Source organism: Ictalurus furcatus, chromosome 7 (genome assembly GCF_023375685.1).
Source record: "Ictalurus furcatus strain D&B chromosome 7, Billie_1.0, whole genome shotgun sequence".
Lineage (NCBI taxonomy): Eukaryota > Metazoa > Chordata > Actinopteri > Siluriformes > Ictaluridae > Ictalurus > Ictalurus furcatus.
In genome coordinates, this window is record NC_071261.1 from 34,244,814 (window position 1) to 34,272,240 (window position 27,427).

General features: G+C 43.1%; 3 protein-coding genes across 4 annotated transcripts; 1 reads left to right on the forward strand and 2 right to left on the reverse strand.

Annotated features, from left to right (window-relative positions):
• Positions 1-109: 109 nt before the first annotated feature.
• zyg11l (zyg-11 family member, cell cycle regulator, like) lies at positions 110-11,658 on the reverse strand. Of its 2 annotated transcripts, XM_053629985.1 has the most exons (15): positions 11,282-11,655; positions 10,821-10,986; positions 8,486-9,240; positions 6,585-6,731; positions 6,033-6,209; positions 5,825-5,889; positions 5,638-5,737; positions 5,191-5,241; positions 4,606-4,767; positions 4,433-4,480; positions 2,478-2,567; positions 2,218-2,319; positions 2,009-2,061; positions 1,807-1,904; positions 110-801 (listed from the first exon to the last, which is right to left on the reverse strand). In XM_053629985.1, exons 1-15 carry the CDS (start codon positions 11,282-11,284, stop codon positions 647-649), a joined length of 2,172 nt encoding a protein of 723 aa, XP_053485960.1. In that variant the 5' UTR covers positions 11,285-11,655; the 3' UTR covers positions 110-646. The 2 variants fall into 2 exon arrangements, with proteins under 2 accessions (XP_053485960.1, XP_053485961.1); XM_053629986.1 differs by lacking the exons at positions 1,807-1,904; positions 2,009-2,061; positions 2,218-2,319 and having other exon boundaries at positions 11,282-11,658.
• Positions 11,659-11,947: 289 nt separating this feature from the next.
• ipp (intracisternal A particle-promoted polypeptide) lies at positions 11,948-17,054 on the forward strand. The gene is made up of 10 exons (XM_053629987.1): positions 11,948-12,022; positions 12,425-12,983; positions 13,219-13,430; positions 13,984-14,203; positions 14,356-14,505; positions 14,591-14,758; positions 14,863-15,000; positions 15,169-15,291; positions 15,732-15,952; positions 16,365-17,054. Exons 2-10 carry the CDS (start codon positions 12,647-12,649, stop codon positions 16,587-16,589), a joined length of 1,794 nt encoding a protein of 597 aa, XP_053485962.1. The 5' UTR covers positions 11,948-12,022; positions 12,425-12,646; the 3' UTR covers positions 16,590-17,054.
• A 1,461-nt stretch (positions 17,055-18,515) lies between these two features.
• Positions 18,516-27,013, reverse strand: guk1a (guanylate kinase 1a). The gene is made up of 8 exons (XM_053629990.1): positions 26,845-27,013; positions 21,806-21,919; positions 21,647-21,688; positions 21,459-21,555; positions 20,426-20,564; positions 20,172-20,256; positions 20,003-20,088; positions 18,516-19,806 (listed from the first exon to the last, which is right to left on the reverse strand). The coding sequence occupies exons 1-8, from the start codon at positions 26,879-26,881 to the stop codon at positions 19,771-19,773; spliced, it is 636 nt and encodes a 211-aa protein (XP_053485965.1). The 5' UTR covers positions 26,882-27,013; the 3' UTR covers positions 18,516-19,770.
• Between the last annotated feature and the right edge of the window lie 414 nt (positions 27,014-27,427).

The following is a 27,427-nucleotide window of genomic DNA, read 5'->3' on the forward strand; positions in this document are numbered from 1 at the left end:
CACTGAATTTGCATATTCTTTGGAACATTTAAAGATGTAAGACTTTTACGTGCGAGACTTAAAAAAAAAAAAAAAAAAAAAAAAAAATATATATATATATATATATATATTTGTGTGTATTTAATATTTTCCTTTTTATATGGGGTTGTCTGGACCAATCAGATTCTACCGTCTCATCCGGGCATCCGTATCAGTGTACTATATCTATTTTTTTTTTTTACATTATATATATAACATAAACATAAAATCACACTCCATATTGGAAATAACTACCATACTCTCTCTCTGTGTGTGTGTGTGTGTGTGTGTGTGTGTGTGTGTGTGTATATATATATAGGAAATAAAAGCTGAACTAAATCAGTCTTTAAGCTGTTATTTTGAAAGTAGATTGCCTAATTGAGTTAACATAGGAAATGTAATATGTAACATGACACCACATACTGTATATTTCTATATATATAGAAATAAATTTCAATAAATTACACAATGACATTAAATCAGTGGAGTTAATAAAGATCTTCCTCTTCAGCCAGGATTCAGCACAGCACTGCACATTGTGGCTTTTTGTAGTGTTTAATTTTTTGTGTTGTAATTATTTATACTCTTACATGTGAAATTGTCTAACTGACTGAGTGTAAATGCAAATTTAAGGTGAGGTGTGTGTCAAACTTCGTCCCTCCACGAGCTGAAGTGTGTGTACGGCAAGAGTGTGTACATCGCTGTGTGTATCAGGGTCAGAGGTCAGCGTGCGGAGTATGTCCAACCCCCCTTCATCCTCCAGCATTGTCTTGTAGTGGGACACTGCACACACACACACACACACACACACACACACACAATAGATTTAACAGGTCTTTTGTATCATCATCTTCAGCCTTATTAAAAACACAAGAATCTATTAATATACATGAGTATGCTAATTAAGACATGCCCCCACATCCTTTTGCTTACTGCTTACATGAATCACAGGTGGGATTTCCGTGTCACATTCACACCCTCATTGTCCTCACCTCCTCACCGTATTAGGGTTGCTATGGTTTGAAAGTTTTAGTTTTCTTGATCTGCTAAACAATGTTACTGTCATAAGATCGATTAACAATTCAGTAAATATTCAATTCACATAGATCGATTCATGATTGTTTCACAATTCAATGATAGATTCATATAGATTGATTCATGATTCATGCTCAAATCATATGCATCGATTCGGTGTTCATGATTGATTCATATAGTTCAATTCATGATTCATGATCGATTCACACATATCGATTCACTATTCATGATTAATTCACGTAGTTTGATTCATGACTCATGATCGATTCACAGAGATTGATTCATGATTCATGATCGATTCACAATTCAATGATAGATTCACACAGATTGATTCACTATTCATGATTAATTCACATAGATTGATTCACTATTCATGATTAATTCACATAGATTGATTCATGATTCATGATCGATTCACAATTCAATGATAGATTCACGTAGATCGATTTATGATTCATGATCGGGTCGAGTTGACTGATTCACGATTCATGATTTATTCGTGTAGATCAATTAATAATAATAAAGACTAGCTAAGTAACGCAGCTAGCTAGATTAGCCCACACTTTACATTACACCTCACCACGTTTACCTTGATGTCCAAAATGAGAGGAAGTGATAGAAAGTATTCAAGTGGTTGTGACAGCTCTGTTTTCATGCCACTCCTGCCCCCTAATGGACAGAGCTTATAATCCTCCAAATGTACAAACACTACCCGTCTCTTTTCGTCTGTCTTTCTGTCCATGTGTCTCTCACCCTTGTGTGTGCAGATGTGTTTAATGCCCCAGAGAGCCCAGAGCTGTACTGCGGATGGCTGAGAGACTCGCAGGAGAGGATATAACGGACGCAGTGACCTGGAGAGAGAAAAAAACAGCTTAATAATAATCATCATCATTAACTATTATTAAAACAAATTAATTAATCAATTATGAGGATAACAAAACAATAATACACACACCTGTATGAGACTATGGAACTGTCTGGAGGAGTCCATGACATCACAGCAGAGTGCTTTACACACACACACACACACACACACACACACACACACACACATACACAAAAGTGTGATGTGTCAGTAGTTGTAGGTGTGCTTCTGTTTAAAATGCTGTTGTTTTAGTTGTAAATATTAATGAAGTTGTTATTAACAGTAATAACAGTGTGTACCAATTTGGTGAGAATGTTGTGTCGCAGTGTCTCGTCCAGGCTCCACGTGTTGGCGGATGTGATGTTGGCAAGGAAACCGCCGGCGAAATAACTCACTTCCACCTAACATGATATAACACACAGCCACATGTGTGTGTGTGTGTGTGTGTGTGTGTGTATACACATACAATTTTATACACACATACTCAAGTACAGTCGCTACACTACACCAGATTATTTCTAAATCCGCTCTGTTTATTCCACTTTTCCTCAGTTATTACCTCTCTGAGTTCCATCAGAAAGAGAACAGGCTGCAGAAGATCCTCATCCATCAGCTGACCACGCAGATCCTCCATCTCTGATACGTTATTCTGAACAACATCACAGACAATCACATCACTTCAGGTCCAACTGCAAAGTGTAAACCGCTTTAAACCCTACGGCGTAAACCGCTTTATACCCTACGGCGTAAACCGATTTATACCCTACGGCGTAAACCGATTTATACCCTACGGCGTAAACCGCTTTATACCCTACGGCGTAAACCGATTTAAACCCTACGGCGTAAACCGCTTTATACCCTACGGCGTAAACCGCTTTATACCCTACGGCGTAAACCGCTTTATACCCTACGGCGTAAACCGATTTATACCCTACGGAGTAAACCGCTTTATACCCTACGGAGTAAACCGCTTTATACCCTACGGCGTAAACCGCTTTATACCCTACGGCGTAAACCGATTTATACCCTACGGCGTAAACCGATTTAAACCCTACGGCGTAAACCGCTTTATACCCTACGGCGTAAACCGCTTTATACCCTACGGAGTAAACCGCTTTATACCCTACGGAGTAAACCGCTTTATACCCTACGGCGTAAACCGATTTATACCCTACGGCGTAAACCGCTTTATACCCTACGGCGTAAACCGATTTATACCCTACGGCGTAAACCGATTTAAACCCTACGGAGTAAACCGCTTTATACCCTAGGCGTAAACCGCTTTATACCCTACGGCGTAAACCGCTTTATACCCTACGGAGTAAACCGCTTTATACCCTACGGAGTAAACCGCTTTATACCCTACGGAGTAAACCGCTTTATACCCTACGGCGTAAACCGCTTTATACCCTACGGCGTAAACCGATTTATACCCTACGGCGTAAACCGATTTAAACCCTACGGAGTAAACCGCTTTATACCCTAGGCGTAAACCGCTTTATACCCTACGGCGTAAACCGATTTATACCCTACGGCGTAAACCGCTTTATACCCTACGGAGTAAACCGCTTTATACCCTACGGCGTAAACCGATTTAAACCCTACGGAGTAAACCGCTTTATACCCTACGGCGTAAACCGATTTATACCCTACGGCGTAAACCGCTTTATACCCTACGGAGTAAACCGCTTTATACCCTACGGCGTAAACCGATTTATACCCTACGGCGTAAACCGCTTTATACCCTACGGCGTAAACCGCTTTATACCCTACGGCGTAAACCGATTTATACCCTACGGCGTAAACCGCTTTATACCCTACGGCGTAAACCGCTTTATACCCTACGGCGTAAACCGATTTATACCCTACGGCGTAAACCGCTTTATACCCTACGGCGTAAACCGATTTATACCCTACGGCGTAAACCGATTTATACCCTACGGCGTAAACCGCTTTATACCCTACGGAGTAAACCGCTTTATACCCTACGGCGTAAACCGCTTTATACCCTACGGCGTAAACCGCTTTATACCCTACGGCGTAAACCGATTTATACCCTACGGCGTAAACCGCTTTATACCCTACGGCGTAAACCGATTTATACCCTACGGAGTAAACCGCTTTATACCCTACGGAGTAAACCGCTTTATACCCTACGGAGTAAACCGCTTTATACCCTACGGAGTAAACCGCTTTATACCCTACGGCGTAAACCGCTTTATACCCTACGGAGTAAACCGCTTTATACCCTACGGAGTAAACCGCTTTATACCCTACGGAGTAAACCGCTTTATACCCTACGGCGTAAACCGCTTTATACCCTACGGAGTAAACCGCTTTATACCCTACGGCGTAAACCGCTTTATACCCTACGGCGTAAACCGCTTTATACCCTACGGAGTAAACCGCTTTATACCCTACGGAGTAAACCGCTTTATACCCTACGGAGTAAACCGCTTTATACCCTACGGCGTAAATAGGGTTTGTTTTTTTTTAAACAAATTTAAAACTTACCAGGAGGCCTAGAATTCTCATCAGTACACTGGAATTGGAGTAGTATGTCTGTGGACACACACACACACACACTTACTTCAGAAACATCTAAAATGTTATAATTGTATACATTTGTGTGTGTGTGTGTGTGTGTGTGTGTGTGTGTGTGTGTGTGTGTGTGTGTGTGTGTGCACCTCCAGCAGTTCTTTGTACAGCTCCAGACCCTCACACTGCAGGAACTGTGTGCAGCCGGAGTGTGTGTCATCTGTGAGACCCCATAGAGCACTCAGTGTGCACATGAATGTAGAGTTCCACACTCCCATTGATGCCTGCTGCTGCACCACACGCAGCAAATTCTACACACACACACACACACACACACACACACACACACACACACACACACACAAACACAGTGTCCATTATTAAGTGGTAAATGGTCTGCACTTATATAGCTTTTTTAACCTTTATACTTTACACAGTTTCTCATTCACCCATTCACACTCACACTCACACACCAATGGCTGCAGAGCTTCCATGCAAGGTGCCAGCAACTTGTGGTTCAGTGTCTTTAACCGCCAACCCTACGATTAGTGGACAACCTGCTCTACCACCTGAGCCACAGCTGCCCCTTAATTACAAATTAGACATGATGTTCGGTGGCACGAAATGAAATGTACAGGTTAAAGATACACCAGTGTTACACACCAATCCTAATAAATTACCCACAATACTGTGTTATTTACAGTAGAGTGATGGTGTGAACATTCAGTTCTGACCTTCATGATGAACTCTTCAGCTCCCAGCTGCCCGATTTCCTCCTGATGCAACTGCACACACAAAACATTTTTTAGTCTAATTATATTCCTAATGTTCCAGCATTCTTCTGTATCATTACAATAATTACACACAGGATACAGAGAAACTGAGTCAGTATGGCAAGTTTGCTTCAAATGAACTTTTAGCATATAAACACCTGAAAAAACATGCCCTTAGATAAGTTTGCCTTCTTCAGATAAAAAAACACAGTGTTCTCTTTTTGTGGTCTAATTGGGTATGGTGAGATTGTGGGTGGGGCCTGTGGTCTGATTGGTTACAGTGGTGTTGTGGGTGGGATCTGTGGTCTGATTGGGTATGGTGAGATTGTGGGTGGGGCCTGTGGTCTGATTTGTTAATGCTCTAGCTGTTCACAGTTTCTATACAGTTGTATTGTGTTAAAGCGTTACCTGAGACATCAAAACGACCATGAGGGATGCACACAGTGACTGCAGAACTTCATCTTCATGAGTAATCAGACACATCACCACCTGTTTAATTGCTTCAAACCTGCCACAATTTATATTACACACATTCATACCCAATTCTATCATTTTACATAGTGTATTATCGCAGGTAAATAAAAGGGTGAGCTACCTGTTGAAGGCGCCGTTGTGCAGGATGTGTCTATTCCCCAGAGACAGCAGGCAGTACTTCTGGATCTAAACACACACACACACACACACACACACACACACACACACACACTCCTTATGTTTTAATATAGAGTTCCACCTCTGGGGGTGTGTGTGTGTATGTGCATGGGTGTGTGTGTGTGTGTGTGTGTGTGTGTGTGTGTGTGGACCTGTTCATGATCAGGAAAGTTCCTCATGGTGGTGACTATTTGTCTCATCACTTTTCCCAGCAGGTTTTGCGACATCCCATCTGCCAGCTCCGGAATGGTGAGGATAGACACACATCCTGAGCCCAACACCTGCACACTCACACTCTCGCTGTGGGCTTTCATTCCCAAATACACCTCCTACACACACACACACACACACACACACACACACACACACAAACACACAAACACACAAACACACAAACACACACAAATTAATTAACAAGGACTGTCCGAAAGGACTTGCTCTTTATCACTTGTGCACTGTAAGCCCGAACCTCGACAGCATCACTAACATGTGGACCTGAAAGAAGCGTGGAGGTCTGAGAGTACCATTTGGGAGTGTTTAGATTAAAAAAAAAACAGAAGAAGAAAAGTATCGAAACCTCTCCATCCTAATTCTAACTTCATCTGTGCTGTGCTCTGATGAAAAAAACACTAACATAACACACATATTCAGATGAAACCAGAAGAATCACACTCACGATGTACAGTAATATCGCTCTGATATACCTTTAACACGTCTGGACACCAGCTGGATTCATCAGCCGTGTCCAAGTGTTGGTAAAGACAGCGCAGCGCCTCCTGCAGGAAGCTCTCCCTCTCCCTGTATCTCCTCAGAGCCTCACACAGCTGTGTAATGTTCCACTCTCCAGCCACCTGCACACACACACACACACACACACACACACACACACACACACACACACACAAAGCTTCATACAAAAATGCACCACAACTCAAAGACTCAAAACACATTAGTCCATGTTTAAGTGGATCAGTCAATAAAATCTGACGCTTCACTTCGGATGCCCTAAACATGACCTCAGGTCCTTCTTTATCAGGGTTGAAGCTTTCTGTTTCCTCAAGCCTTTTTATTGTATTCCACCACTGAACAACCCCCTTTCTGGCCACACCTGAGGCCTCGTAGTCCTTGTCCAGTTGTTCCTGGACAGGTCTCAAATGGTGAAGCCCACTAGGTGCCTGTGAGATCTTCCTGTAGACAAACTGCAAGAATGGCACCCATTTAAACCAGTCCTTCTGGTCATTGTCTTTAACAATCCTTCCCAGGAGGTTGTTGAGGATCTAAGGTGGAAAGAGATGAACTACGGTTGAAAACCTGCTCCATCACCTGTGAAAATCCTTCTGTGGAGATCATTAGGTGGTTCATTAGGTGAGGGACTAGGAATGCCATCAAGCTAAAACCCTGTTGGGGGATTAGTACAGCATGAAAAGCTAGGTAAAGAGGTAGGTCTTCAGCGTTCCTTTACAGACAGCCAGTGACTCAGCTGCTCAGACAGCCATGGAAAGTTCATTCCACCGTATACTGTACGTACGTGCCAGAACAGAGAAGATCCTTGATGCCTGTCTATCTTGCACCCTGAGAAATGGTGGGTCAATTCGAGTGGTGCTAGAGGATCGGAGGGAGCGTGGTGAAGTGCTTTAAGGTAGGTGGGTGCTGGTCTGGTTTTGGCTTTGTAGGCAAACATCAGTGTTTCAAATCTGATGGAGCAGCTACAGGAAGCCAGTGGAGGGAGTGTAGCAATGGGGTGGTTTGGGAGAACGTGGGGAGGTGGAAAACAAGTCACGCAACTGCATTCAGGATCAGTTGCAGGAGTCGGATGGCTTGCCGAGGATGGTTGACCTGCCAGGAATGAGTTACAGCAGTCCAAGCTTGAGAGTCTCTATGGATAGAAAAGGCTGGGTCTTTCTGGTGTGCTGAAGGAGAATCCTGCATGATTGAGTCAGGTTAATGCGAGGAAAGATGAATAAAGCTCTTACAATGTTCCTCTGTGGCAAGGAAAGATACCTGTGTCAGAAATAACCAAGACTTCAGGTTACCTGCGGTCCTCACCAAGTAGGGAAGGTGTTTTCTGTTTCCGTAAATGTGCTGCTCATGGTATTGTGTGCAAGGTGCAGTTCAAGTGTTCTTCAAGTCAATCAAATGCTAGCCATCTGGACCCATGTCATATAAGCACACAGTTTTCAGTGGTACTCAGATGTGATTTGTGTTTCACTTTAAATAGGTTGCTTAGATAGAACCCATTCACACTTTAGTATGTTTCTCACAAGGTTCTCCTGGAGATTTCTTCACTGTATATTCTTATGCCTAGTCTTTCAGGAACTATGTCCGCAAGTAAAGCCTTGTATACCCACCCTGTATCACTGATTATGGAATTTCTATCATATTATGGGTGGATAATGGACCTCAGAGTGTTGACTTTGATGGTGAAATTGGAGAAGACATATTAACACATACAGTAATGACTGCGGAGAACAGAAATTGTAACTTGCAGAACTGAAATAAACACACCTGAACACATGCTTTACTGATTCTACAATATGATGACAGCTAAACTAACATGAGAATGCCTTGGCAAGAGATTAACACACCACTGTTTAAGGAAACTCACCTTTAGATTTCCTTCTCCAGACAGGAAGTCAGATCTTCCAGCACCAGTGGCCAGCAGACCGATGAACCTCATCCCTGACCGTGCCTCCAGGAAAGCCTTCAAGGTCTCATCACTGATCCCTTTCCACCCTGACACATCCAGAGCCATGAGCGCTGGGAGCATCTGCGTCTTCTGCAGGAGCTTCCTTATCATCTCTCCTCTTGGTTGGATACGATCGTTGGAGACATCGAGGTGCGTGAGGAGCTCCAGCCCAGACAGTACTGAGAGAAAGTCATCGACAGCCATTTTGAGGTGGTGCAGTGCGTGAATAGTGAGTGAGCGCAGCCTCGAGCGGAGCTTCAGAAGCGGCGTGAGGTCTGTAACGTTTGTTCCAGAAATATCCAGGCTCTCCAGCAGCGGGAGTGAGCAGACGTCCTCCAGCGACAAGTCTTCCAGGGGCATCCATGCCACAGAGAGACTCCGGAGACCCTGCAAAGTCCTGAACCTTACTGGAAAATCCCAGCGACTATCCAAGCCACTCACGCTCAGCTTCTGCAGGCTCTGATGGCAAACCTGATTGGATGAGAGGCCCTGGAGGATGTCTGAGACGGTGATATCACCAAGAACATGGGAAGCATCGAGTTCCTGCAGGCGGTGAGAACACAGCGAGCGACGGAAGGAAGCTACGGTGAGACGAGAGCCGCGAATGCAGGCGCGCTTCAGGCGCAAACACTCGACGTTTTGAAAAATGCCAAGAGTCCTGTCGTTCAGTAGACCTGCCATGAAGAACACAAGAAAAATGACAAACTTATTAATTAGCAAAGAGGTAAGTCATGTGCCAACATGAAAGCTTTTAAGATTGGCTTCTTACTACTATCTATAAGGTAGATTTCCAGTTTAACATCAGCGGGGCTACACTGAAACTCCAGTAACACCATTTACTAGCGAAGCAGAAAAAAACCATTACTCTGAGCAGACGTTAGTGACTGTCCTGCACCGGTTCTCCGGCTCACATCAACTGCTGATTATACAAGCTGAAAGACAAGAGGCCCACTTGACTCACCAGCAGAGTGTAAAGCCAACAACCAATCAATGATCACCATTCACCATGGTCTGTGTTCTTTCTAGCAATTACAGAATTGTGTAAATACTTAAGTAGTTTATTTGTTCCCAACGACCAATCACTGATCACCGTTGTTCTCAACGACCAATCACTGATCACCGTTGTTCTCAACAGATGTTGGCAGACATGAAGTTAAAATCCTGAACCTCAGACTACATGGAGAACTGTACGTTACACCTCTCCCTGAAATTTCTGTTCTGTTTATATGATAGAAAACCTGGGTTCAAGATGAAGCCGCATATCCCAGTCCTGTGATGGATACAATAACACACAACCTGCCATTTTCAACACAAAAGCTCCCCTAATCTCCCTAACATTGTGTAGGTCCCTCTCTCCTTGTGATTCCAAAACAGCTCTGACCCGTCAAGGTATGGACTCCACGAGACCTCTGAAGGTGTGCTGTGGTATCTGGCACCAAGACGTTAGCAGCAGATCCTTTAAGTCCTGTAAGTTGTGAGGTGGGGCCTCCGTGGATCGGACTTGTTTGTCTAGAACATCCACAGATGCTCAATCGGATTGAGATCTGGGGAATTTGGAGGCCGAGTCAACACCTTGAACTCTTTGTCATGTTCCTCAAACCGTTCCTGAAGAGTTTTTGCAGAGTGTCAGGGAGCATTATCCTGCTGAAAGAGGTCACTGACATTAGGGAACACGGTTACCATGAAGGGGTGTACTTGGTCTGCAGCAGTGTTAATGTAGGTGGTTCGTGTCAAAGTAACATCCACGTGAACGCCAGGACTCAAGGTTTCCCAGCAGAACATTTCCCAGAGCATCACACTGCCTCCACCAGCTCACCTTCTTCCCATAGTACATCCTGGTGCCGTCTCTTCCGCAAGTAAGCGACACACACACACAAACACCCGGCCTCCACGTGATGTAAAATAAAACACGATTCATCAGACCAGGCCACCTTCTTCTATCGCTCCATGGTCCAGTTCTGATGTCCATTGTAGGAGATTTCGGTGGTGTACAGGGGGTCAGCATGGACACTCTGACCGCTCTGCAGCTACGCAGCTCCATACACAATAAGCTGTGACGCTCTGTGTGTTCTGACTCCTTTCTATCAGATCCAGCATGAACTTTTTCAATAGTTTGTGCTACAGTAGATCTTCTGTGGGATCGGACCGGACGAGACGATTCGACAAAATATTTAAGTTACTCTCTGACATCATCCGGCAGCTTCTAATGAAATTCTTTTTCACAGACTCAGACACACTCTCGATCACGGCTTACCTTCACCGGTCATGGTGCTCAGTAACAGATCGGACAGCTCCGGTGGAAGAACCGGACACGAGTGGAGACGCAGTGATCCGTCATCACACACACTGCACAGGGTGTCAAGGCTCTGGCACACACACGCTAAACACGCGTCAAGCAGAGAGGGAGGGCTGTGTTCGTCCTGCAACACACACACACACACACACACACACACACACCATAAGTAAAATAAAGTATGAATTAATGTTACAATGTAATGTATAGTCCATATTTAACATATAAACTTATTTCTCTTGTACTATCTGTGATGCATTTCAGTAAACTGTAACAACAAGATACATAAATAAATAATAAAGTGCAATAATTGCGCACTATGATACAGTAATATAATATACTATAATAATAACAGAGTCTATATCCTGACTCATTACAGACCTAAACTAACTTCAGCCAGAAGAAACTTCAGTAGAACTCACCATCTTAAATGACTGCTTTATTTAAAGTTTAAATAATCATCCGATCAAGTGGTTTAACGCAGTTTAAAGTTGGTCATGAAGCAGATGAGAGTGTAACAGCTGGATTTGTAGCTCTGAGGTTGTGTAAGAGGGAAATACCGACATTGCGCTGCTTAAACCTCCGAATTTTCGGAATTTCCGACCTCCGACAGCTTGTGTACACCGCTCACGTTCGTGATCACGAGATTTCACATCAGATCTCTCGATAGCTCCCGCACTGCGTCTACGCGTCCGCCATGTTGGAAAGGAATGGACTCAACAGAGGAATGAAACCACTCGAACTCGTTTAATGTTTGAGCGATTTAGAGAATGTTGTCTCTGATGCACACGTCACGCATTTCTGCACTCATCTGATCTTAATATAGATTTATCATGTCGATATTTCTGATTGATCCAGTAACTGCAACAACAACAGTACGACATTTAAGCAAATAAAATGTTTTTCACTGAACGCTTCAGCCGCACCGTGAGATATTCCGTACATAACGGAACATATCAACACGTGTATGTAGATTAAAATATATATCCAATGAAAAAAGACATCGCGAGTGTTTTCGGAGCTCGGCTGATTGGGTCTGATCTGGTCTGATCTGATCTGATGATGTTCAGGTCTGGAAGCTGATCGCAGAGAACTCGATGTGGATGCGGAAGTGCTGTGTCCGGCTGCGGCCAAAATAACAAACAAAAACAAAATCAAGCCTGGTGAGAAAATGATACTGCAGCGGAAATGAATATACTCCATATTTCACTCTGGTTAGGTTCATAATGTTGATAAATCCGATTAAAAACCTAACTGACATCCGGTTTGGTTTACATTAGACCTGTGTGCTTCTTCTGTCTGTCTCTTATTTATAAGCTTTGTAAAAAAAACAAACAAAAAAAAACGACAGTGTCATTGCATCTTAATCTGTATGAGCTGTGCTTTTACCCCTGTGTGTGTCAGTCTGTAATGTGTATGAGATCTGTACATCGCTTTACTACCACATAGACAAACAGACCTCTTTTCTGCGCATGCGCCGTTTTGTCTAACGTAAAAGGGGACTGTTTTTTTTTTTTTTTTTAAAATAACTGTTTATTTAAGATGTTTTCTTCTACATCCTACAGGAACATGCTGGAAGAAGGTGAAAATGGGATTTTATACATCTGATGATGTCCACTGATCGTCCACTGTCAGGACATGTGTAAGAACAGAACTGCGTCCCTGCCACTGTGACCTTTGACCCTTCATTCCCTCATACACAGTGTCCCCTCAGAAGCTGAGCAGCACCCCGGCTGTTATAAGTCGTCTGTAACGGTGGGGTATTTAACAGTCGTACCGTGAACGCCATGTCATCCACCTGCCAGTCACGCTCAGCCCCGCCCCCTGGACTGAGTGACATCACAGGGACAGGCAAGGAGGACGGTTCTCTCCGTTCTTCGGAGCGCCATGCCCACCTGCTGCTGGCTCAGATGAATAAGATGCGTGTGCAGTCGGAGCTGTGTGACGTGCGTCTGCTGGTAGGCGGACGGGCGTTTCAGGTCCACCGGTTGGTCCTGGCGGCCAGCGGGCCGTATTTCTCCGCCCTCTTTAACTCGGCCATGAGCGAGTCACGCGAGGAGGAAGTGCACATCGCCGGGGTGGAGGCAGACGTGTTTGAGTCTCTGCTGGAGTTCATATACACAGGTAGATGCACAGATAGATACAAACATGCACACACAGGTAGGTGCACAGGTAAATGCGTAGTTAGACACATGTACACACCCAGAGAGATGCACAGATAGATACTCAGAAACACAGGTAAATGGACACAGGTAAATTCACAGGTAGATATAAAGGTATTGGTTATTGTGGTTATTTCATGCAGCACTGTGTGTATTTAGTGTGTGTGTGTGTGTGTGTGTGTGTGTGTGTGTGTGAGGCTGTGTGGAGGTGACGGTGGAGAACGTTCAGGATCTCATGATGGCGGCCGACATGCTGCAGCTCGGCGAGCTCGTGCTCATCTGTGGAGAGTTCCTGAGGAGCCATGTGGAGCCGAGTAACTGTGTAGGAATTTATCAGTTCCTGGAACAGATCAGCTACAGCGAGCTCCTGGAGTTCACGCAGAACTACATCCATGCCCACTTCCTACAGGTGAACCCCGCCCTCCTGCACTCCTGATTAAACATTTTAATGGTACCTTTAACGCCCGTGTGTCAGGTGTGTGAGGCGGAGCTTAGACCCCTGACTGCGCCTTTAACGCCCGTGTGTCAGGTGTGTGAGGCGGAGCTTAGACCCCTGACTGTACCTTTAACGCCCGTGTGTCAGGTGTGTGAGGCGGAGCTTAGACCCCTACTCTGTACCTTTAACGCCCGTGTGTCAGGTGTGTGAGGCGGAGCTTAGACCCCTGACTGTGCCTTTAACGCCCGTGTGTCAGGTGTGTGAGGCGGAGCTTAGACCCCTGACTGTGCCTTTAGCGCCCGTGTGTCAGGTGTGTGAGGCGGAGCTTAGACCCCTGACTGTGCCTTTAACGCCCGTGTGTCAGGTGTGTGAGGCGGAGCTTAGACCCCTGACTGTGCCTTTAGCGCCCGTGTGTCAGGTGTGTGAGGCGGAGCTTAGACCCCTGACTGCGCCTTTAACGCCCATGTGTCAGGTGTGTGAGGCGGAGCTTAGACCCCTGACTGTACCTTTAACGCCCGTGTGTCAGGTGTGTGAGGAGGAGGAGTTCTCCAGCCTGTCGAAGGATCAGTTGGCGTGTTTGCTGCGCAGTGAGGAGTTGAGGATAGAGGACGAGTATCAGGTGTTCACGGCGGCCATGAGCTGGCTTCTGCACGACGTCACACACAGAAAGAAACACGTGGTGGAGGTTCTGGAGCCGATCCGCTTCCCCCTGCTGTCGCCGCAGAGACTCTACGCTTATATCGAGGGTGAGTGTAACGCCTCAAATTAAAGGGTTACATCATATTACATTACGTTACATCATGGTTACGGTATAATAATAACAATAGTTACATAATAGTTATGGCATATTATAGATACTGTGTGTGTGTGTGTGTGTGTGTGTGTGTGTTTGAGACAGGCGTGAGTGACTTCAGCCTGCGGGTGGCGCTGCAGACCCTGCTGAGAGAATACACAGAGACAAACAAAACCCCCAAAGACCCCAAAACACTTGTACAACCGTCAAAGACCCGACCCCGGAGGAAAGCGCGCAAATACCTCTATGCCATCGGTACACTGTGTGTGTGTGTGTGTGTGTGTGTGTGTGTCTCTCTCATTCATCTCCCTCACACTTGTCCCCTTTCTCACCCCACCAGGAGGTTACACTCGTCTGCAGGGAGGGAGATGGAGTGACAGTCGGGCGTTGAGCTGTGTGGAGCGATTTGATTCGTTCAGTCAGTTCTGGACGACAGTCTCCTCCCTCCATCAGGCCCGCAGCGGGCTGGGCGTCGCCGTCCTCGACGGCATGATCTACGTCGTCGGAGGTATGTACGTGTTTGACTTTACTTGGATTAATCGTGAGCTTTAGTTAGGAATTATAAAAAGCTCGTTGAAAACATTGTTCCATGTGACGCGTGTGGTGGTCCAGGTGAGAAGGACTCGATGATCTTCGACTGTACGGAGCGCTACGACCCCGTCACCAAACAGTGGGCTGCTGTCGCTTCCCTCAACTTCCCACGCTGTGGAGTCGGGGTGTGTCCGTGCCACGGAGCTCTCTATGCACTCGGTACGCGTCTCGAAATCACACTACATTTCCCATCAAAACCAGAACTGCAGGTTGGGACAAGACATTATGGGAAATGTAGTTCCTAAGTACCTCCCTACTTTAACTCACTGTGTTGCTGTGCTCAAAATACACACACATACGGATTGCTCTGACCTCTGACTGCTACAGGCGGCTGGGTCGGTTCTGAAATCGGGAAGACGATGGAGCGTTATGATCCGGAGGAGAATAAGTGGGAGGTGATCGAGAGCATGCCCGTACCACGCTACTACTTCGGCTGCTGTGAGCTACAAGGTAAAAATCCACATAATTCAATTTAATGTTCATATCTAACCAGCGAATATAATCTTATTTTAAAGCAGTTATGTATTATTGTTGAAATATTCACCTCAGGTCCTCTAGTGGCGATGGAAATTAGAAGAGTAGAGAAACGTAATCGTATGTTTAGGCAAAGCATTAGCTACGGATAGCTACGTATTTAGATACGTATTTATCTACGTTTATCTACGTTACCACCGAAACATAGACAAACTGAAAATTTAGACACATATCACCACAGACGAGTAGAGCAACATGAGCTATGTTTAGCTACGCATTACCACAGAAGCATAATAACATGAGTTTATGTACGTTACCGTAGAAGAGCAGAGAAACTCGATCTTTAGCTATGTTTAGCTAGATAGTAACACAGAGCGTATTGTGACCCTTAATCATTATTATATGTTTGATTTCAGGTTTCATCTACGTGATTGGTGGGATCAGCGATGAGGGGGTGGAGCTTCGTTCAGCCGAGGTCTACGACCCCATTTCCCGCCGCTGGCGAGCGCTGCCCGTCATGATGACGCGGAGGGCGTATGTGGGCGTGGCTTCGCTCAACAACGCCATCTACGCGGTGGGGGGGTGGAACGAGGCTCTCGGCTCGCTGGACACCGTGGAGAAATACTGTCCTGAGGAGGTCCGCTCTAGCGTACACTTTATTTAGTGCACTGTAACAGTCTACGTTCACAACCTTTAACGATGTCCGTTCTACTGAGTGTTGTGAAAACGAAGCACGTAATTGGAATAGCAGGTTTTACATATAATAAAGTTATAGTGTTGATAAACAAGCTATCACACAGTAAGCTAAGATAAAACTACTAAGTTTTAGTTAAAACCTTAACGTTTGCTAGCTAAATTATTTAACTGTCTTGTGTTGTGTTTAAAAATGTGTGGCTGACTGCTTTATTAGCAGGTCAGATTTAGTGTTAGTTAGCGAACTCATTAGCCATTTTAAGAACAACGGCTCCTGGACTTAGCATCCTAGCCGTCCTTAATCCTCTAAGTGCTGCTGTGGATAATTGTATGCTTAATTGTGTTTCATTGTTCAGGAGCGGTGGGTGGAGGTGGCGTCCATGTCGATGGCACGTGCCGGTGTTAGCGTAGCCGCCGTTAACGGGCTGCTGTACGCCATCGGAGGCCGGAACTCGGGGCGGGATTTCTCCGCTCCGGTCACTGTGGACTCGGTGGAGATTTACGACCCGCACCTGGACACGTGGACTGAGATAGGAAACATGATCACCAGCCGCTGCGATGGGGGCGTGGCTGTGCTCTGATATGCTCCTCCCCTTTACATGGTTACGAGTTGAATGCTTCAGGAGCGTCACGGTTACGAAGGTGCTATGAGCCGGTGAATTTAGTTACAACCTTGCGCTAATGTTACAGACAAAACGATAAGCATTGTCGCGTGACAGGGGTGTGGCCATGCTCTCACTGACTCCACCCCTTTGCCCTTTGTCATGCTCACATCATCCGTTATAATATTTTGACTGAAATTTGATGAGTTATAGATATTAAACTAGGAAAAAGAGATTTCTAAATATTTGAAACACAGATATTTCGAGTATTTTGTAACGAAAGATGTTACCGTGGTGATGTGTATTATTGAATGTAAATGAAATTTGTTACTTTACCTGTCGCACATTTCTTACGTGTGATTAAATTAGCATTTTAAAACCAGCTTTACAATAACGCTGCTTCTTTTACTGTAAGTGTCATGGCGAGACATTTCATTTTAGTGTGTCGGCGTATCGCAGCCTGATCGTTAGTAATTATTATTATTATTAACTGTATTTAAAACATTAATTATATTCACTCCACTGTGTATAAACATCACAACCAGTTATCGTTGTATGAGATAGCTAAAGTAGCCTACTGGAGCTTGCTCGCTGTTTCAAAGTGGTTGGGAAATACTTATCGTATACTATCTGCCCAAAAGTATGTGCACCCCGACCATGTATGTGGTTCTTCCTCAAACTGTTACCACAAAGTCTGAAGCACACACTTGTATAGAGCATCTCTGTATGCTGTAGAATTTCCCTTCACTGGAGCTCAGAGACTCAAACCTGCTCCCAGTGTGCACAAAGCGAGCTCCATGAAGACGTGGTGTGTGAAGGTTGGAAGAAGGTAGAAGAACTCGAGTGTCCTGCACAGAACCCTGACCTCAACCCCACTGACTCATCACCTTTGAGATGAACTGGAGTCTCCTCACCATCACAACATCAGCGCCTGACCTCAACCTCACTAACGCTCTTGTAGCTGAATGAACACAAATCCCCACAGCCACACCCCAAAATCTAGTGGAAAGCCTTCCCAGAAGAGTGGAGCACATTATAACAGCAAAGGGGAACAAATCTGGAATGAGTTGTTCAACAAGCACATACTTTTGGCCGTATAGCATTGAACCTGTACAGCTCTATAACTGTAGAACAAATCTAGCCACCTGTTTCACAGCATTTACGATCTGTAGCTAAATACCCACAGACACTACAGCGTGTTAGTGACAGCCTTAAAGATACTGTCTCTACTAAAGAACCTGATAATTACAACACAAAGTTGGGGAAAAAAAAGAACCTGATAGTTTCCAAGAAAAGACAACAACAAACAAAAATAACAACCTGAACCTAATGATTAATAACAAGTAACAAGGACCTGTTTTTTTGTAAAAGGAACCCAATAGGTACTTTAATTGAGGAAATAAAACAGAGCCTGATCATTACTACAACAATGTAAACAAAGAACCTGATAGTTATTTTAAAAGTGGAAAAAAAAAACTTAAAAAAGATGTTTACAAAACACCCTGATATTAACTAACAAAAAAAAGTAATTAAAATATTTAAACAACCATATTAATTACTAAAAAAAAGTTTTTTAAAAAAATAAATAAAAGTAATGTTGTTACTAAAACAAACGATTTATTAATTATTAATAATAACAACAGGATTTATTAAAATAGAAAATAGATACTTAAAAGATGTATAGTGGGGAAAAAAACCCTTGATCTTGTGAGAACGTCAGCGAAGTGGCTGGATTCGGTTTGGTTTCAAGAAACAAAATAAAAACACAAACTGTAAATTGTTCTAAACTTTGTCCTAAAACAAATGTTTAAAAGAAGAAGAAGAAGAAGAAGAAAAAAAAGATTCTTTCTGTTTTCAGAACTTTTCCCAGCTCGGAGAATAATAGAAGAGGACGTGGCTCTGATCTTCACACTGATTTATCTTTATTAGACCTGAAGGTTAGTTTAGAAAGTCAGATTAAAAACAAAACAAAAGAACAACACAGAGGTAGAGAGCGGCGCGCGACAGACGAGTGTGAGAGAGAGAGGAATGATACAACACTTATTATCAGTACAGTCAGGTATGAAAGTTACACACAGAGGTTTTACACCACACACTCACACACACACTCTGGAGAATGTGCTGTTCAGTAAAATCAGAAACAAGTTTGATGAAGCAGAGACTTGGTTACAGAGTTTAATTCCCAGAATCAGTTTAACACCAAACAGTGTGTGTGTGATTACAGCGAGTGTGTGTTAGGATTTTAATCCACCGTGTGCGAACTGAAGAGAAACGCCTGATTGGTTGGCCGCTGAAACGCCCGTCATGACATCATCAGCTGGCGGTTTTACACTACAAACCCGTCAAAACAAAAAGAGCACCAAGTTCCTCCTGTACATATCAAAATCAAGAGTTTCCACAAAGTCAAGTTTAATGAAGGCTGTAATAAATATCAACGTTCAGAGAAATAACATCCGCTTCTTCGGAACGGAGTTAGGAGGAAAAAAAAAATAAAATAAAAAATGCTGGGATGAACGCAAAAGGCATTATTTTTATCTAAAATTTGGTACCAAATGTTAAAATCTTATGAAAATGAATTAAAGGAATCATAAAACAAATCCCAGGAGTGAATATGGATATTAAAAAAAAAATCTAGATGTAATTCTAAATTTTAAATTGTGTGCCAACTTTATAAACACAAACCCACCTGGAACAGACTGCTTTGACTCCGCCCACTTTTCTATAAAAGGTGAGCACACAGTGGCATGTTTATTTGGAACAGAGGTGCTGGAGTCATCACTGTCACTGTAATTCACCTCACAGACAGCAGAGGGAGCTCACAGATCCACATTAGCGTTCTGGGTGAGCGTTACCCACAATGCACTGCACTGTAAGCGTACGTCAAGGTAAGTTGTTGAGTTAGTTTAGAAAAATAAAATAAAGTACTGTTCAGGATGAGTGTGTAATAAAATCTGCCCCCTTTCCCACAAACCCTATAATTAGTGGCCTGAAATTAATCGTCGATAAGAATAAAAAGGTTTATTTTAAATAACATTCTCCCTTCAGAAGCCGTAGGAATATATCAGCCTTGTGTGAGGGAGAGGAGCGCGCGTGTGTGTGTGTGTGTGTGTGTGTGTGGAATGTTGCCGTCTCCGAGTGCTGGTCTTCGGATGTTGGACCTTCAGGCTTTGGTGGTGTTTTTTACTTTTTGGATTTCCTGTTTTAAAAAAAAAAAAAGAAAAAAAAGGTACACGTCCCTGTGAATAAGCTGTTGCTATAGAAACGATAACGTATTAAAACGAGTGCATTCATATAAACCTGCGCTACTGTCAGAGCCGCTGTTACAGAGAATTAATCAACACCTCCTGACCAATCAGGATGCAGAAGTTAAGGTGTGAGGTGAAAGTTCTGACCTGGAGCAGAGCTGCTTTTAATTTCTCGTACGCTTCGTCCAGAATATCGTTAACGATGACCACGTCAAACTGACCCGCTTCTTTACCTGAAACACACCACATACATGTATAGGGCTGTACTCTGTGTGTGTGTGTGTGTGTGTGTGTGTGTGCACATTTGATCACTTACTGAACTCCATTTCGACGAGTGCAACCTGGAGTCGCTTCTGTAAACTCTCCTCAGACTCGGTCTGTCTCGCCCTTAACCTCTTCTCCTAACATACACACACACACACACACAAAGCTGGAGGTTTGCAGAGAAACACACAACAAACTCACATTAGTTATTAATCATTTAAACATAATAAGGAGTGTGGTTTGGGATGACTTTTAGGTCAGTGTTGTTGTGTGTGTGTGTGTGTGTGTGTGTGTGTGTGCATGTACCAGCACATCCATGGATGGAGGTTGGATGGAGACGTAGATGGGGTTTAAATTAGTTTTCCTGATGCTCTTCACTCCCTGCATGTCGATGTCCAAAATGCAAATCAGATTTTGGGCCTGAACGGCCTGGACTGCTGCTTTACTGTAGGGAACACACACACACACACACACACACACACACACACACACACACACACACACACACAGACCATTCAGAGTGGTTTCAGAGAGGCAACTGGGTAAATACAGTTAGCAAGCACAAGCTAGCTAGTGAGGCTAAATGATTTAAGGTAGGTGACCAGAATTATCCAGAACGTCAACATTTACCTCAGATGTGTTGATAAATTAATGAGAAAACATAGGAGATTAACACTCCACGTGAGTAGGAGATTAACACTCCACGTGTAGGAGATTAACACCTCACGTGTGTGGGAGATTAACACCACACGTGTGTGGGAGATTAACACTCCACGTGTGTAGGAGATTAACACTCCACGTGTGTAGGAGATCAACACTCCACGTGTGTAGGAGATCAACACTCCACGTGTGTAGGAGATCAACACTCCACGTGTGTAGGAGATCAACACTCCACGTGTAGGAGATCAACACTCCACGTGTGTAGGAGATCAACACTCCACGTGTGTGGGAGATCAACACTCCACGTGTGTAGGAGATCAACACTCCACGTGTGTGGGAGATCAACACTCCACGTGTGTGGGAGATCAACACCACACGTGTATGGGAGATCAACACCACACGTGTGTGGGAGATCAACACCACACGTGTATGGGAGATCAACACCACACGTGTATGGGAGATCAACACCACACGTGTATGGGAGATCAACACCACACGTGTATGGGAGATCAACACCACACGTGTATGGGAGATTAACACCACACGTGTATGGGAGATTAACACCACACGTGTATGGGAGATTAACACCACACGTGTGTAGGAGATTAACACCACACGTGTGTAGGAGATTAACACCTCACGTGTGTAGGAGATTAACACGTCCTTTCTGAGAGTGTACCTCGTTCCGTAAATGTTCCCCGAGAACTCTGCGCTCTCAATAAAATCTCCTTTAGCGATTCCGGCCTGCATTTCCTCCCTGCTCACGTAATGATAATCTGTAACACACAACGTAATACACTCTGTTATATATGTGTAAATATATATATAAAAAAATGTATGTATGCACGTGTGTGTGTGTGTACACACCTTTTCCATTCTCCTCTCCTGGACGTGGTTTCCGTGTCGTATCTGAGAGGAAAAAGTAAAAGACACTAATAATCATCATCATCATCATCATCATCATACCCACATGATGGAGGTTTGAGATGAAGCACATGTGTATGTGTGCGCGTGCGTGCGACTTACGGGAGACGCTGAAGCCGAAGACGCCATCAAACTCCTTGAGAAGCTTTTTGAGTAGTGTGCTTTTCCCAGCACCTGAGGGACCGCTAAAAACCACCGGCCTCGGTCCTGCCATCACTACACACACACACACACACACACACACACACACACACACACACACACACGTTCAGTTAAACTGCAAATACAACACACTTAACGTTCTTGTCAAGTGTTTTTTGGAATTAATAAAGAAACAACTGAGTGTTCCAGCGTCTCCAATGGGTCGTGTCCCAATCCACACTCCAACCCATAATAATAAGGACGCATCCTACAGCTGTGTTGTTGGAGCTCCCACGCCCTCTGATTCTCCCTGACCTGTACATGATTAATAAGGACTCATCAACACCTGAGCTCGTTAGCACGCTGGGTCTCTAGCTCATTAGCATACTCGTTAATTAATGCAGCGTCAGCTGAGGCACTCCTCAGGAGGTTAATTACCTCAAACACACTTCACCTCCATCTCTCACTCACACACACACACACACACACACACACACACCCCGTCCTTCACCATCAACACGGAACAAACAAGGTCAAAAGTGTAGGTTATATTCTGAATATGATATAATTATTCTATAATAACCTGAAAGACCACTCTTTACCCTTCAGCGTTTTTCCTCTAAACAGCTTCTGCAGAATTAAGAATTCTCCCCCTCAACATTGTTTGCACTTTTATTTATTTACACTTCATTTTCTTCTATATTTGTGCATTTTGTAAATTTGTTTATTAATATTGTCACGTCAACATATTTTATCCTTGTGTATTTTATTACATTCTTTTTGACCACTGTTCTGCACTTTGAGCTCCTACATGTGAAGTTGTTACATAATATTAATAATAACAACAACGAGCACAACAGATAAACAAAAACTAAACAAATAAAAGTAATCTGTTGAAGTTTAATAATTAAAAGTGAGAGCACTGACAGTGAAACAGCGCCACCTGTGGTGTAATAGAGGATAAACGCCCTTGCATAGTAACAAAGTGAAAATAAACAAACTGTTTAGTGAATATTAGAGATCATACTGATAACTAAGTCGGACAGTACCTACCTGCCCATAATGGATTAATCAACCCACAGTTTTTTAAAACTGATACTGAATGAAAACACTCAAAGTAAAATCTCTCTCCATTTTAGTACAAAAATAAAAACAGTACTGACTGTACCATGAATGTACTGCACTTTTTTAAATAAATAAATATTCATATATATGAACTATTAAAGTAAATAAAAGATATACATCCAAACTGAACCACAAAGCAACACTCCAAATAACAAATAAAAATAGAGCCGTACAAAATGAATCAAAACACACTTCAAATAATACGACAAAATTAGCCAGCGATGGTTTTTATTTCGCCTCTAGAGGCCGCTCTCGTACCGTTACACTGACAGCGGACACTTCTCAGCCGCTCCCACAACGGATGCAACCAGGAAAAAGTACCGGTGTGGAGTTTTGTGGAGTTGATAACCGATAATTCCAGTAATCCGTTATCGGCAGTGATTAATCGTCAAAACTGATCAAACTGGTCGACCTCCAGAGGCAGCAGAACTAGGAGACTTGTGTAAAGGCAAATAGAAATTAAACAGTGAATGCACCTAGTGCCTAGTGTACACAAGTTTTCAAATAAGCCACCTTTCATGTTTATAAATTGCACCAACATCACACACACACACACACACACACACACACACACACGCACACATGCACGCACAGAGAGTGTAGAAACAGAAGGATCAGACTCACCTTCCTGAGACACGGATATGCGAGAATGAAAACAGACTACACTGTAACTGCAACACAGGTGTGTTTATATATGTGTGTGTGGGGTGGAGTGGAGGGGTGGGGCTAGCACCCAGCCAATCAACTCATCTTAAATTCAGCATTCAAACCAGCAATCACATCAGGTAGTTCTATTACAAATGTGTTTAGTGTGTGTGTGTGTGTGTTAACTGGAGAGCCCTAACTGATTAGGAGGAGAAAATCATCTCGAAACACTGGATCCACCATCACAACGAGAAACAGAAGAAGAACTGGGGGGAAATGTTGAGCTTCAGAGACGTGGAGGAGGAAAGAAAGAAGAGAAAGATCATACTGCTCACCAGGAGCTTAGATAGAGAGATCTTCATAGATGAATAAAAGGTTGTTCACACATGCCCACACATGTATGATGCAGAACTTGAACCCATGACCTAGAAGTTTGAGATCACCGTGCTCAACAAGGACCCTTAATTAGAAAAAAAAACTAGGTGCTTGGACCGAAAAGAATAATACTAAGTAGAAGAAGGAGGAGGAAGAGTAGAAGAAGAAAAGCCTTGCAGTCACTAGCAAGTAGTGTGTAGATCAGGGGTGTCTTATCCCGAAAGGGCCGGTGTGGGTGCAGATTTTCATTCCAACCAAGCAGAAGCCACACCTGAGTCTATTGTAAGCCAAGATCACCTGTGGAATCGGGTGTGCCGCCTGGTTGGTTGTAATGAAAACCTGCACCCACACCGGCCCTTTCTGAATAGGACTGCCCACCCCTGGTATAGATCTACCAAAACTCGATGAGGAGGAGGAGGAATAAGAAACAGAGGAAGCAGATGAGAGAAAAGGGAGGAGATGTCCATGATAGTGGCCTGTAGGGGGAGCACACTGTGCCGTTTTCAGCAGCTGGTTTGGTGACTCACAAGCACACGTTGTTCCCTACAACATCCCGCCCCACAGCCCCGCCCATCATCACCTGTTCAGCCTCTACCACGGAGGAGCAAAAACAACAAGCAGGAAAAAATCCGGTCTGACTGCTGCTGAACATCAGGACAAACTCGGACTCCATTATCTCACACAGAGCGCTTAGCAAGGTATGAAAAGCAGGAATGAGAAACTTGTGTCTCACTCTCATCGTGTCTCACTCTCACCGTGTCTCACAGGCTCTCAAGCCGGTGGAGAAAGTGTGTGTGTGTGAGTGTGTGTGTGTGTGTAACAGCTGGCACTGACAGCAGCTCTTGACTTCATTCAGTGTTAAAACCCACAAACTGCTCCTGTTCCGTGTCAGAGTCAGGAGCACCATCACCTTTACTTCACTAACCTCAGATCAACGCTGACCTTCTGGAACCTTCTGTGTTATAACCACACTATAACAACTATACAAGCTGCACAACAATTATAATATCTAATGTATAATAGCTCGTCATTTATTAGTATTATTTTTTAATTATTATTATTATGCTGTGCGTGTTTAAATAATTAAAACATTAGGTATATGAATTATTCATTTATAACTTTAGTTTAATATTTAAGTCTCTTTTTTAAGGTATGGTTTTATGTCTTGTTTAACATCAAGTACTTCATGATATTGGTATTAAAAAAAAAGAAAAACAACTGAAACGTTTACTTTTTTGGAAATGTACTATAATGTGAATATAAACAGTAATAACTTTAATGTTCATGTTTTTTCCCCTTAAGTCAGCAAACATCTTTTTGGTCAAAGGAAACAAGCCGTCTTTTTTGTTGTTGCTTTTTTCTTAAAATAAAAAAAAGCCTTTTTTCTTGTTTTTTTTATGTGAACAAAATGTTGGAACAAGCTAATTTTTTTTTAAGGCAATTAGTATTATTATTTTTTTAAAATATGAACAAACCTTTTTTGTTTTTAAAAAATATATAAACAAAACGTGAACATGAACAAACTCACTTTTGTCTTATTTCCTTTAACGTGTAGAAACTTTTTTTTATAAAGTGAACTGTTTTTTTTGTTTTGTTTTTTTTTTGTTTTAAATGGAGGAAGCATATTTTGTAAAATGTTTGAAACTTTTGAGAAAGAAACTGGTGGTTTGTTTATTTTGTTATACATACATACATACATACATACACACACACACACACACACACACACACACATATACACACATACACACATACACATACACACACATATACATATACATTATATATATATATATATATATATATATATATATATATATGTATATATAAAGGGAGGAGGTGGACGTTCCCAGAGGGCAGCTGCTGAATAATGAGAGCCACATGCAGGTTAATTATCTGTGACAGAGACGAATCAGGCGAGACTCACGAGGACCGTCTCAGTGTGGGATTAGTCACGGAGACGGAATACTGTAATAAACAGACATGAAGCGGTGGAGATATACGAGTCTCTTACTAACACCTCCGTTTAACACTGAACACATTAAAGTGTTTATTAACACCGGTCACGTGGCAGTTAACAGATACTCCGTCACTCAGTCCCGGGTTTATTTACAACCCGAGCAACATCCTGACTCCGAACACCTGTCACTATAAACATCATTTAGTCATGAAACACTTTCACCTCATTTTAAACCTGATTATAAAAAGTTACACACAAATACTGCGACTATACAAACACTCGCGCGTCAGTAAACTACGTTAGCTCCAAATGTGTGTGTGTTTGTGTGTGTATATATAACTGTAGTGTGTTTTAATGATTAATGACATCACAATCTGTCTTTTTTTTTATTTTTTTTTTTTTAAACAGTTTACTGGAAACCTCCACGGCTCTGTAAATGTCCAGCGTTTACAGTAAAGTGTAAAGTCACAAAAAAGGTGAAAATATTGTTCAACACTAACGTTTACTGTAGTTACATTGTGAGGAAGAAAACACTTCATGTGATCTGTCCTTAAATTATAATGTTTACATCAATGTGATATGAAGTCCCAGAAATAAAGGGGGCAGAAATAAAGGGGGGAATGGGAATTTAGGAGAGAATTAAAGCTGTGTGAGGGGTTAAGGCCATGTGAAACAGAATTAAAGCTGTGTGAGGGGTTAAGGCCATGTGAAACAGAATTAAAGCTGTGTGAGGGGTTAAGGCCATGTGAAACAGAATTAAGTGAAAGTGATAAATCTGCTCCAGCTCGCGCACACGTCCATCAAATCCAGGTGATGCGCGCTGATGCAACTTAAATCCCCGGATGTAGCATCACTAATATTCCTCTTTATTAAAGAGTGAAGCTGAAACACTCACCTGAGCAAACTTTAGAGAAAAACCTCCTCATGTACATCGGGGAGAAGCTCGAGCTCCAATAAAAAAGAAACCAGATCCTCCCGGAACCCGACTCACGGAACTCAGTTCATCCCTTTCCGCACAGAGCCATTGCACTAGTGACGTCACAGAGCGCCTCTTTCCCGGAAGACGCAGCAGCAGAAAACCGTTCGAGCGCGTCAACACTGCGCAACCTGCGCGCAGAAAACAACCGGGCTGCGCCTCAAACCGCGCCATGTACACTACATTCTGTACACCGAGCACTGGAAAACCTAGTGCCTGTCTGTGTACAGGATTTTAATTTTCATAAGATTTTACAATGTTTCTGTGCATATACTGACATAACAGTCTGAATTTATTTTTAAAAGTTTTTAACGTTGTGTAACTCAGCAGTCATAACTAGTCACAAATACTAAATAGAGTTTGTCTGCATAAAACTTCAGCTGGTCAAAAACACCATTTGGTTCACTTTTAAAAAATAATAATAATAATAATAATAATAATAATAATAAATCAATTACAATACTAAAACTAATATCATTCTAATGACAATTATCGTCTGTAG